The sequence below is a fragment of the Boleophthalmus pectinirostris genome, unplaced genomic scaffold, assembly GCF_026225935.1.
Source record: "Boleophthalmus pectinirostris isolate CB_2022bp ecotype Guang Dong unplaced genomic scaffold, ASM2622593v1 HiC_scaffold_5, whole genome shotgun sequence".
NCBI lineage: Eukaryota > Metazoa > Chordata > Actinopteri > Gobiiformes > Gobiidae > Boleophthalmus > Boleophthalmus pectinirostris.
Genome location: NW_026571404.1, coordinates 25281239 through 25293099, shown reverse-complemented (window position 1 = coordinate 25293099; position 11861 = coordinate 25281239). Strand labels below are relative to the sequence as shown.

General features: G+C 41.1%; 3 protein-coding genes across 3 annotated transcripts; all 3 read left to right on the top strand.

Annotated features, from left to right (window-relative positions):
- Positions 1–17: 17 nt before the first annotated feature.
- si:dkey-191g9.7 (GRIN2-like protein) lies at positions 18–3878 on the top strand. The gene is made up of 2 exons (XM_055162790.1): positions 18–1914; positions 2175–3878. The coding sequence occupies exon 2, from the start codon at positions 2182–2184 to the stop codon at positions 3355–3357; it is 1176 nt and encodes a 391-aa protein (XP_055018765.1). The 5' UTR covers positions 18–1914; positions 2175–2181; the 3' UTR covers positions 3358–3878.
- A 309-nt stretch (positions 3879–4187) lies between these two features.
- polr1c (RNA polymerase I and III subunit C) lies at positions 4188–7502 on the top strand. Its single transcript, XM_020921404.2, has 9 exons — positions 4188–4302; positions 4485–4556; positions 4651–4758; positions 4832–4964; positions 5489–5620; positions 5730–5882; positions 5955–6104; positions 6410–6526; positions 6784–7502. The coding sequence occupies exons 1-9, from the start codon at positions 4231–4233 to the stop codon at positions 6900–6902; spliced, it is 1056 nt and encodes a 351-aa protein (XP_020777063.1). The 5' UTR covers positions 4188–4230; the 3' UTR covers positions 6903–7502.
- Positions 7503–7889: 387 nt separating this feature from the next.
- fbxo28 (F-box protein 28) lies at positions 7890–11479 on the top strand. The gene is made up of 5 exons (XM_020921360.2): positions 7890–8286; positions 8787–8896; positions 9246–9384; positions 9600–9795; positions 9886–11479. Exons 1-5 carry the CDS (start codon positions 8098–8100, stop codon positions 10362–10364), a joined length of 1113 nt encoding a protein of 370 aa, XP_020777019.1. The 5' UTR covers positions 7890–8097; the 3' UTR covers positions 10365–11479.
- The last annotated feature ends 382 nt before the right edge of the window (positions 11480–11861 follow it).

Sequence of the window (11861 nt, the reverse complement as noted above, 5' to 3'; positions counted from 1 at the left end):
ACTTGATGTGGACTTGAACACCGTGGTGGATTAAACAAAGCTATAAGTGTGTTTGTGAGGCAGAAGGCGATCTGCTCAGAGAGACAAAAAGTAAACTTTAGAGAGTTTGTGAAAATTTGTTAGTGTCTTGTCCGTACTCTATACGCAAATTCACATTCATCGAGAGTTTCTTAATGAGACCCCTGACCAAATGCTCTGAATTATTAAATGTTTTATACTTGGCCTATCAAGCAATATTTCTAATAAGAGTAATTCTGACATTTTCATAGGAAAGTTCAGCATCAACATGCGTAATTACTTTTGTTACGATGTGTTGCAGTATTCAAAGGTTTTCTGCTTCCTGTTTATAGGCATTTTGGACATTTCAACATTCAAAAGATACAATGATATAAATAATTTGTAAATGCTATGTCAACAGTTTTAATTTTTTATCATTCTGAAACCCATAAATTACAATACAGTATGTCTAACTGCAATAGTGTGCATAGTGCAATTAATGATTCTGGTTAACTGACTAGGGTCAATCGGATCTTTTTTCTTGTAACTAGAGCTGGAGGCATTTAGTTGATTAATTGGTCAGTGGTGTCATGGTTTACCAAAATTTGTTTTAGATGACTACTGGTAATACTTTTAATTAGATTGTAAGGATTAATATGAGATAACCACAGAAAGGTGAAATGAGAGAGCGAATTAGCTGAAGATTCTGTATTTTTAAAAATGTATTTGGTATTTCAGTAAAAAGGCAGATTAAACTAATGATTCACAAATTTAAGTCTTTCTATAAGTAGTTTCCCAGTACCTTTTTCCTACATAAACAGTTGTTTTTACATTAGCTCACATTAAGGTGAGTGCAGTTTGGGCCAGATATAGCCTGAGATATGGCAGGCAAGTCTATAGTCGTCCAAAAATTGCTTCAGTTGACTCTACTGCAGCCCTACATGTAGGGCCTACTCTTGCCTCTGTCTTGTATAAAACTTTGTAAGGATTACTGAAGCTTGGGGGTTGTGATGTGGTGTAAGGATAACAGCTGTGAACTGACAGATTAGACCTTCTCTGGGCATTAGATTATGAGTTATGTAATAAATCAAGTGTTCTTAAAAGGAATTATGCTCAGTAGCTGTGTGTGCTACACATAGTCTATGGTGCACACCAAGTTAAAATAAACCCCTCACGTGGTCTGAACCACAAAATGCATTCATGTACAATTTGAATTATTCTCAAAAGACGACCTTTTAGCTTAGGCTGCCGTTTGGTGACGTATTTTTAAAGACAAATCAAGTAACCACACCTGACCACAGAGTAGATTACTGTTCATGGCTGCACAAAGTAATGCTATTAAACAGAAGCAACCACACAGCAGTATTAATGAGCTCAACAGTGGGTTCTGTCAGTCCCATCACTTCTCTCGCTGAACGCTGTGAACGCATCTCTAGACTGTTGCCATAGAAACCCTGCTGGATGTGAGAGTGGGCGGGTCCACAGAGTGACTACTGGACTGAGCACGGTCTGATCCATTGACGTAGAGACAGGTTGTTGAAATGTAGCCTGTTGTCAGTGGTTTACAGCGACAAGGACATTTTTCTATCATCGATTGCCCGAAACGAGACACAAAGTCCAGCGCTTCCTTGTATTGTACAAGTCCAGGTAATGGTAGTAGGCTGGTGGCTGCGTCCTCCCGCCTCTTCTCCAGCTGCGGAGCAACATTCTCCCCCTGTCCATTCCGCTCAGAGCACAGTGGGGATTTGAAGAATTGTAATCACATGAATCAGATTATCTCACGGTCTTGTCCATCTTCACTATTGCTTCGCGGCATCACTAATGGGACCAGGCGCCTCACACGGTAGCAGCCAGCGGCATTAACCGGTGAACGGTCCCGTGAAGAGCCTTCTAAATCGGCCAGAGGCCCTGTCTAAGGTAGGCCCACTTGTATCGTTTATGGCTTTATAATGAGAAGCCGAATTAAAAAGCCTATTCCTTGTGAAAGAAATCTGGTCTAAGGGCAAAGGAGCTTGTTTTCACCTGTAGCTGCATTGTCTTTGAACAGGTAGGCCTAATGCGGTCTCATTAGTCTCAGTCAATTTGAAACTTTGAATAGGCAACTTCCCCAAAATTAACTCTAATATATTGTCTAATCTCAGTCAGGCTGTGACTGAAGTGCATGTCTGTATTCACAGGTGTGCCATGGCTGATAGCAGGGCTCCTGAGTCTCAGGGCGGGGCTCTGGGTGGAGAAGAGTCTCTGTCTGAGGCTTCATCATCAAGGCAGAGTTTAGCCTCTGAGAGCTTTTGTCAGAACTGCTGTACAACCAGCCTAGAGGAACCAGAGGCCCTGAGTGAAGACCATGACAGCAAGTCTCCCAGTAATGATGGCACAGACCACAGGACAGATCAGCATCTGTCAGTCATCAGAAGCTCTACTCCGTCTGTGCTTGAAGGGCACGAAGACATGTGCACATTGGTGCAGAGTTCATGCACTCTGGTGGACAGCAGTGCTGGGGCTCCTCTGCTGGTGTGTAAAAGGCCCATGCAGATGCAGCAGTGCAACATGGTTACTACTATTTGTCGAGGTGCATTAGGTCCAGATGGCACTGGCACTCAGCTGTTTCAGGGGTCTCAGGGGCCTCAGACCACAGTCAAAGAAGACTTCCCCTGTGACAGTTCCCAGTGCTATGGCTCTCATTTCCACCACACAAACTTGGAGGACACTTTTGCTGCTTACTGCCACCCACAGCCAATCCCGGCCCCTTCCCAGCTCTTGCCTCATCTCACAGGCCCAGAAATTCCACCTCACCTGAGCCTGCCTCGTCTAATGTCGTCTTTGAGTGAGTCTGGACTGGATGCTAAACCAGTGCCCTGCTGCTGTCAGCTGGGCTGCTCCTGGGTTAGTGTGTTGCCCCAGCCCCACAGGGTGTGCACTGTGAGGACCCTGACTCGTGATGTGGGAACCTTAACTGCCAGGAAAAGCCAAAGGGATGTAGGGGTACAGACTGAGGACAGCAGTCATCATGTATTCCCCCAAGTTTGTCTCACAGATGAGAGCCACAGGGAGTGTCAGAAGACTGGCCAAGATGCTACACAAAAAGCCAGCTCTAAGTCCCCTGTCAAAGAAGTGAAGTGGGATGCTGAGGGGATGACGTGGGAAGTGTACGGGGCATCTGTGGACCCAGAGGAACTGGGCTTAGCCATTCAGAAACACCTGGAACTGCAGATCAAAGAGACTGCGAGCCGTGCTGCTAAACTGTCCCGTCAAAACACAAACGCGTCCAGGCACAGCATCTCCTGTCAGAGGAAGAGGAGAATGCTTGGGTCCCTGCGGCCCCCAGCCTGTTGCACTCGCACTACCACTGCTGTGGACTGATGGACATACCCAAACACTGTGTGACTGCATGGTCTTATGTGAACATGCAGTGCAGACATTCTAACTGAAATCCTTTCAGTGATTCTTGTGGGATGTTAATGTCTTTTAAGTTTAAAGAGTGTATTCGATGCACATTAATGTCAGGAAGACACATTTTTACTATGGTTTTCTTCCTGTTTACACTGTTTTACATGTGGGTGTTTGGTTTAGTTAATAGTTCTACAAATGGTATTTTTAATAACGTCAAACTTCCTTTGACCCTTTGTTCTCTGGCGCCACCTTGAGGTTTTGGAATCACTGTTCTAATTAAATGAAGCTAGAATGTATTCATCCTCCCCATCCATTACGGAAAGTGTGCGGTGCATTATTTTTGTTTGTACAGAAATATATGGTGGGTTTATTACAATTCATCTACAGGTGAAACTACCACCCTATTTCCCCTTAATGTGAAAATTGTGCCATGTTATGTGTTGTTTGTGAGTTGCTTAATATTGAAAGGGCTGTGTGTGTACACACAAACATAAAATATGAATGTCAATAAATTATCTAAGAAATGTATTAAAATGCTAGACTTCATTTGAGGCTGTTTTTTTTTTCTCTTCTGATTCCGAATGCCAGATTACGGAAGAACATATCTTCTTGCAGACCATAGGCAAAAAAAATATAAACAAAATTTTGTGGTCAGTGTCTTCTATTTGGCACTACAATAGTAGCAGTCTATCGGTACCATCACCTCCTCCCTCTACTTCGGTTCACAGCTTTGGTTAGTAGATCCATGGGTTCACCTCATTAAAAAGTTAAATGATATCTTTATTTACGAAAGACAACCACGTGCTCGGAAGTTGACGTGTTGTGGGCGGGGTTTATAAAGTCATGGCGGACGCTATGAAGAACGTGGAAGAAATCCGAAGTCGGGTGATTTTGGGGGAATTTGGTGTCAAAAATGTAAGTAAATTATGATAAATGTGGGTTGCACGATAGTGGACTCATGTCTGAGAAATAAGGAGAAAATACAAAATCACAATTACTGATACTGTATTATCAGATATAACGAGTCACCACCATGGTATTTATGCATGTGTTAGTTTTATTTGGACTTGTTAAATGTATGTTTGCACTGACTTCAGGTCCATACAACGGATTTTCCGGGAAACTATCCCGGTTACGACGACACTTGGAACTTGAGAAAATTCCAAAAGGTATACATGTCTTGGTGTATCACGAAAGAAATTGCTTTATGTCTGATTGTAGATCTGAGTAGGAGATGGTTAGAATACATATGTTTTCTTTCAGAACTTCAGCATCAATGTAGTTCAACTGGATGAGAACAATATGGAGTTTGACATGGTGGGCGTAGATGCAGCCATTGCCAACGCATTCAGAAGAATCCTTTTGGCTGAGGTATCGCATCTAATGAATTATGTCACATCACGCCTAGTTTGAAGACTATGAAATTGAGAAACTGTGTTTCTAGGTCCCAACCATGGCCATAGAGAAGGTGTTTATCTACAACAACACGTCCATTGTTCAGGATGAGGTCCTGGCCCATAGACTAGGCCTCATACCTATCAGAGCAGACCCACGCTTGTTTGAATACAGAAACTCAGGTTTGTCTGTATTATAAAATAATAATGTATGGATGATTTATCAAAGAACTTGAAATGGTCAGAGCTAATTGTTCCTCCATTAAAATTGGCTGACTGAATTTGAACGCATAGAAATCATTTGGAAAAAGTCACGCCCGAAGTGTATTAACTAATAAACAATAAGTAACAAATTTCTTCTGCCTGGAAGTGAAGGAACAAAGTGGTTAAGGACTGTACACAGCAAGTACAGTATTGTAGGGATACAGATGACATCACAATATTCTATGGGCCTATAATATTTAATACAGATGGGGCACAGCTAAAATCAGTATCGTTAAGTTACAGATTTTGGTTGTTGTACATAAAGTTAATGGCCTAGACAATAATCGAAATAATCAATCTTGCCCCACATCTAGGATTATAATAGTCTCTGAAATTTTTTATGTGAAAATTATTCTTACCATTTCCCCAATAATTGTCTGAGGTATACCATTATTTGGTGTAGCCCTCAGTCCTTTTTAATTAAATTTAACTATTACCTTTAGGTGAGGACACAGGTGCAGAAGAGGGCTCAGAGATTGACACCATCCAGCTCCAGCTAAAGGTGAAATGCAGCCGTAACCCCAGGGCCAGCAAGGACTCTTCAGATCCCAAAGAGCTCTACCTGCACCACATGGGTATGGCTTCTGTTGGCTCATTTGTGTATTGTATTTAAAATTAACCAAAAAATTAATTTGAATTTCTATCTGCACTGGCATGTGTGAGCAAAAATATTTTTCCTCTCAGTGTATTCCAGAGACCTTAAGTGGATGCCCATTGGAAACCAGGCAGACGTGTTTGCAGATGCAGTTATTGGACCAGTGCATGATGATATTCTGATCGCACAGCTGAGACCAGGACAGGAGCTGGACATTATCATGCATTGTGTCAAAGGCATTGGTGAGTGCCCATATCATCTAAAATGTAAAGGTTTTCTTCACTACAGCACCTGATCATGTGAGTGATGTATAGGTAAGGACCATGCTAAGTTCTCGCCTGTGGCTACAGCCAGCTACAGACTTCTCCCAGAGATCACGCTGCTGGAACGGGTGGAGGGGGAGCAGGCGGAGCGGCTCCAGCGCTGCTTTTCCAGAGGTGTCATAGAGCTGGAGGAGCACAATGGTGAGAGGAGAATTTTGGAGGAAACTGTTCAATCTAATTGGATACCAGAAAGTTTAACTTTATATGAATGGAAAATTGACCTTTCATGGATTTGCAAAAGCCTTGGGGAATTATACTAATTTAGTCGATAGTACAGAAAAAAGATGATGATGATGATTGTTGTTGTTCTTCTTCTTCTTCTTCTTCTTCTTCTTCTACTTCTACTTCTTCTTCTTCTTCTTCTTCTACTTCTTCTTCTATTATTATTGCTGCTGCTGCTGCTGCTATAATTGTATATTTATATATGTCCTTTAATCCAATTAAAGGGGAAAAGGTTGCCAAAGTTGTAAACAGTCGTCTGGACACATGCAGCAGAGAGGTCCTTCGGCATGATGACCTAAAGAACTTGGTGAAACTTGGACGTGTACGGGACCACTTCATCTGTATGTATATGACCCCACTAGTCCTGCTCAACCCATAAACAGATGTATTGTACTTAACTATGTCAATATTTATTTTTCAATATGTATTTAAACCAGTGCAAAGTTTTCTCATATCTTATTGGATGCCTTCTGTATCTTTCCCCATAAGAGTTGCAGACTTTTAGTTTTGTTGTATTTGTAGATTGCAGTTTGCTTAAACAGTGCATTATACTGCTATTGCGTATTTGAGATAACTGATATCTGTTTTTATATTACAGTTACAGTTGAGTCGACTGGCATCCTCCCACCTGACGTCCTGGTGACAGAGGCCATCAAAATGCTTATGAGCAAATGTCAAAGGTTTCTCAGTGAACTGGACTCTTCAGATATGGACTAACTTAAACATCAACTTCAGGTCAAGTTGGACAGTGGCTTGGAAAGGTCCTCGGCAGCCCATGATTGGAACATGCTAGTCCCTAGACTTATGCAATCTACACAAATGGACAACATAATAAGTAAATAAGTGCATTGCTCGGACCATGGACACTTGGAAATGTCCACAGTGTACACGCATATTAACATCACACCACATCAAACATCACCCTCATGAACAGACAAACTGTTTCACATGCATTTAGAAGTGGACCATACATTTTGATAATATTGTGAACTTTGCTTTTTGAAAATTTTAAAACTAGTTAAAAACTAGTGTCTGAAAAAAATCTGATAAAATAATGGAACAAACTTATGTTGTCTTTTCAAACAGGACACATTTAACACTTTACACATTGGATTCATATAAATTTTACTCATTATTGTAATCACAGTATTCAAATGAAAAATACTCAAAAGTCAAAATACCATAATGAAACAATCTAACAAAACCAACATAGGCTTATATAGAAATTATCTATTATTTATTAAGTGTATTGTTCATGCTCATCCTCTCATACATAACATTGTATCTGTAATAAAATTACGAACTGTAACACCTCAAGAGATATAAGGATGTTTGTTTCTGGTGTAAATGTCAGAGAGGGCATGACTTTGAAATGTGAAGTCCAAAAGCCCTAAGGTGACCTGGTGTGATGTGTGTTATTTGTGATATGACTTCAAGTTATCAGAATACTAAATGTCATGAAACATCTGATGTGAGAAATCTGATTTCTTTCAGATTAAGAAGGATGAACCATGTAAAAAGGGCAAATTAATGTGGCAAGACAAAAATGATAACCTGAAAGGCCAGAAACTACTCTCAAAAGTGAGACAAATTTCATTTTATATCATTCATGTAGCATCACTCAGTGAAAAAGCGGGACGAGGGCCAGGTCAGGTTGTCTCCTTGGGTGACACTTTAATGTATGAACCATGCAAGTATAAAAAGTTCTTCTTATACTTCCATGGTGTATGAACCTACTTTCATCCATGGTAAAGTCAGAGACATCTGTGCAACATACTTATACAGTCTGTGATACTGCCACACAGTGTTGCTCTCATGTTAGCACAGGCATCCAAGACATGGATCAAGGACACGCACGCACGCACACACGCACTCTTATACGTCACTTCCGCCACCTCCTTAACAAACCAAGATGGCGGCTGTGGTGGAGAGAGTTGATGGATGTGTTGGGTCCCTGGACTCGAACACGATTGCGCCCAGACAGTCGGGTTCTCCCGCAGATCCATCCCACCAGAACAACCCGCTGTTGGGATTACCTATTGTGGCCATAGAGACGATTCTCAACTTTCTTTCTTACGATGAAATCAGCCTTCTGCGTTCGGTAGGTGACAAAAACAATCCAGCTGCAGGAACAAAGCTAATGCTAATTACAACCTCGTTATTATTTTATACTGCGCACCATAGACATGGCTCTATATGAGATGAATGTTTATGCTGCGCACTCTCTCCGTGTGAGTACGCGTCAGTGATCTCTGTGTAATGGCAAATAAGTGCGGTCCCAAAGTTCGCCAGTGCTGCTCACGACTCCAGACTCCAGACACTCCGTGGTCTCGGGATGAAAAACAGCCCCACATACTCGTGGTGACACTGTACTGGTAGTCTGTGAAATCAGCTTCACAGTTTCTCTACGAAAAGTTTCGGACATTTGATCTGCATGCGCGACAGCTGTAGTTCAGATCCCCAGTTGTGTTGGTTATGTCTGACTGATGATCACTATTTTGGGCTCGTAACTCACCTCAGTTAAGGCGATGTTTATACATGCAGTAAAATTTTCTTAGGTTCTGCTCTGGTTGAATGTATTGGTGTTTGCCTCTTCTCCAGGTGTGTAAACGCCTGGACATGATCTGCCAGCGCGTGCTGAACCAGGGCTTCCTGAAGGTGGAGAGATACCACAGTCTGTGCCAGAGGCAGGTCAAAGCACAGCTGCCTAGGTCAGTAACTGCACTCATAGTTGACCAGTGGCATGATTGAATTAGTTTTTTTTTTTTTTTTTTTTTTTTTTTCATTTATTTGTCGATGGTCAGCAGTGTAAGGGCCTCCAAAATGTTTTTTTTTTTTTTTTAAAGAATAGCTTGTGTCAATAACTGAGAGTTGAAATAGTCCACTGTGTTCATCTTAAACCATAGGAGCAGGACATGCAAAATGTTGATGGTTTTATCTAATTATTTACCAATTATTGATAAGATTATAAAGGAACTTTATGTTAATGTTTAACCCATTTAATAAAGATAATTTACATGCTCACACAATTTAATGATATGGCCTTTTGACCTCTTGCAGACGAGAGTCAGAGAGGAGGAACCACTCTTTGGCCCGTCATGCAGACATCCTGGCTGCTGTGGAGACTCGGCTCTCTCTCCTTAACATGACCTTCATGAAATATGTTGATTCCAACTTGTGCTGCTTCATACCTGGAAAGGTCAATTCCTTGTGAAATTTCTATAGTACAGTGGTTGTTGAAAATAACAGGTCAAGATCACAAATGAGATAATTCATGGTTTTCATAAACAAATTATATTGTAAATTATGCAAGAAAAACAAAAAACTAAGTTCTGTTAATTTGAATCATATAACACTGTTTACTGGGGTAGTCAGAATCAGAGCATCTGTTCATCTTGTACACTTTACCTACAGGTCATAGATGAGATCTACCGTGTACTGAGGTATGTAAACTCTACTCGTGCTCCTCAGCGGGCACATGAGGTGCTACAAGAGCTGCGGGACATCTCCTCCATGGCTATGGAGTACTTTGATGAGAAGATTGTTCCCATTTTGAAGAAGAAGCTGCCAGGAGCTGAACTCACTGGTCGCATTATTGGCACTGTGCAAGGTAAAACTGACAATATTTTTAATTGAAAATGGTCATTATTGTAATTTGCTTGTGTTTTCCTATTGTATTACTGACTTGCATTCCTTTCAGTGGCTGGTCCCTCCACCTCCTTGACCACCATGTCTCTTCTGGCCAAAAACACACCATCTCGCTCAGAGATGACCAAAGTGCAGCAGCAGGTGAAAGTGAATGGTGCCTCCATGACCGTTTTGCGCAGAGAGATGCAGGAAATTCGCGTGAAGCAGCTGGAGCAACAGAAACAGCTGCAAGACCAGGAGCAGAAACTCCTGGAGCAGAGTCAGGTGATGGCAGAGCAAAATGCACGGCTTGCAGAGCTGGAACACAAGCTGCGAGAGCTGCTGGACAGTAGTGCGGCTGCAATGGGGTCCCAACCTGCCTCTGCTGCCCCTTCCACTTCCACCTCCTCCCCTGCAAGTAACGTGGCCACTGTGATACTGGCAGGAAGTGCCAGTCCATCTGTGCCCAAAGACCAGGATAGACCCCTCAAACGCACAAGGAAAAGCTCAGAGCTCCCCCGGCACTCGAAACGCCTGCGCAGCAAAAAATAATGGAGAAAAAAAAAAAAAAAAAAGCAGTTGGACTGATCACTCGTGGACTGGACACATCCCCCAACCTCAAAAGTCATAAGCGCCCCCCCGCCCATGTCAGTGTTTCTGTCATATTTTCCTGACCACTTCTTATTGTTTTTGTATGTATTTTTTCTTTTTGTTAATTTGGATATAAGAAAATGTCCTAGATTGGCGTTTTGCAATCTGTCTTTTGCCATGTGCAAAAAAGCACAACTAACCTGGTTTCATGATGTTGAAAGAACGATAACTGCAGCAGTGACGCACTGTTGACAGTACTATCCTACACAGAGGTGTGCTGGGCCATTGTGAACTTGACGGCATACTCTGTACAGCTGCTCTTGGTCTTCTCCAAATAGTGAAAGAACAATTAAGTAAATCATGCACCCTAAATTTAGTTCTGAGCCCGTTCTTTGGAGCGTGTGTGGATCTACCACATCTTATTTGTCACCCAGCGTTTTGTGCATGGTCCATGTCCTGCGCCTAAAACCATATGAAATGGTAAACATTTAGAAACATGCAAATATCTTTTATTTACATAAATCTTTTTATCTCTTGGTAAAAGCGCCAAGGAACTATACACACGTTAGCATTGATCCAGTATCTTCCTTAAGACAGAGCTAAAGTGTACAACAGAAATGACTGAATAAAAAGGTTACTGCCTACAGTTTGAATATGGTCCCTCTGTACAGCAGCACTACATCACCTGAATATCATGTCATAGACTTGTTGCCTGTGGGATTTCTTTAGAAAGGTCATATTTCTCTTGTCTTTTAATATTTTCTTTATTTAGAAGGCTTTATTGGCATGATAATTTTGTGAAAAAGGTTGACAAACAGTTGACAAAAATGTGTGAAAACACAGTCAGCAGTCATATATATAATCTAGTGTCTTATTTTGAGACTGAGTCTCAGTTTAGAAATCTGTACTGTAATCTCTGTAATTTAAAACTGTAGATTGTGAATTATCTCATTTATGTATACCAAGAAGAAGTATCTTCAAAGTTTGCCTATTTGTGGCCAACTGTGGTTTTGTTGCACACTATTGTTAAAATGTACAAATGGAAAAAAACAAATAAAACAACTCATCAATTGATAGTCCTTACTGTGTTAAGTTTTAGAGCCTTGACCTCTAAATTAAATTACTACTAATGAATAGGGGTCTGAAATGATACAGTACAGAGTCTCTTGAAACACGTTGGAGATTTTTAGATTTAGATGTTTTGGACATGTGGGCCTTCTATAACATCAGAATTTGATGTATTAATATATAATATAATATCATATAATATGATATAACACACAGTGTATGGGGTCGGGTAGCTGTGTGAGTAGGCTTATTGGGTGGAAGGGCATGCAAGATTTTTATATGAAAAGCTTAAATACGCGTTGATTTGATAACCACTACGATTAACAATACTTGTGAATTTATGTTTTTGATATTCCTTATGAAAGTAGAACGTAATAATTACCAGAAAAG

Excerpts from the sequence above, each read along its gene's own strand:
- si:dkey-191g9.7 (XM_055162790.1), top strand. The coding sequence starts at position 2,182 with ATGGCTGATAGCAGGGCTCCTGAGTCTCAGGGCGGGGCTCTGGGTGGA.
- polr1c (XM_020921404.2), top strand. The coding sequence starts at position 4,231 with ATGGCGGACGCTATGAAGAACGTGGAAGAAATCCGAAGTCGGGTGATT. Across the intron at positions 4,557-4,650 it reads ACTTGAGAAAATTCCAAAAG|AACTTCAGCATCAATGTAGT; the intron begins GTATACATGTCT and ends GTTTTCTTTCAG. Across the intron at positions 4,965-5,488 it reads GTTTGAATACAGAAACTCAG|GTGAGGACACAGGTGCAGAA; the intron begins GTTTGTCTGTAT and ends TATTACCTTTAG.
- fbxo28 (XM_020921360.2), top strand. The coding sequence starts at position 8,098 with ATGGCGGCTGTGGTGGAGAGAGTTGATGGATGTGTTGGGTCCCTGGAC. Across the intron at positions 9,385-9,599 it reads GCTGCTTCATACCTGGAAAG|GTCATAGATGAGATCTACCG; the intron begins GTCAATTCCTTG and ends CTTTACCTACAG. Across the intron at positions 9,796-9,885 it reads CATTATTGGCACTGTGCAAG|TGGCTGGTCCCTCCACCTCC; the intron begins GTAAAACTGACA and ends CATTCCTTTCAG.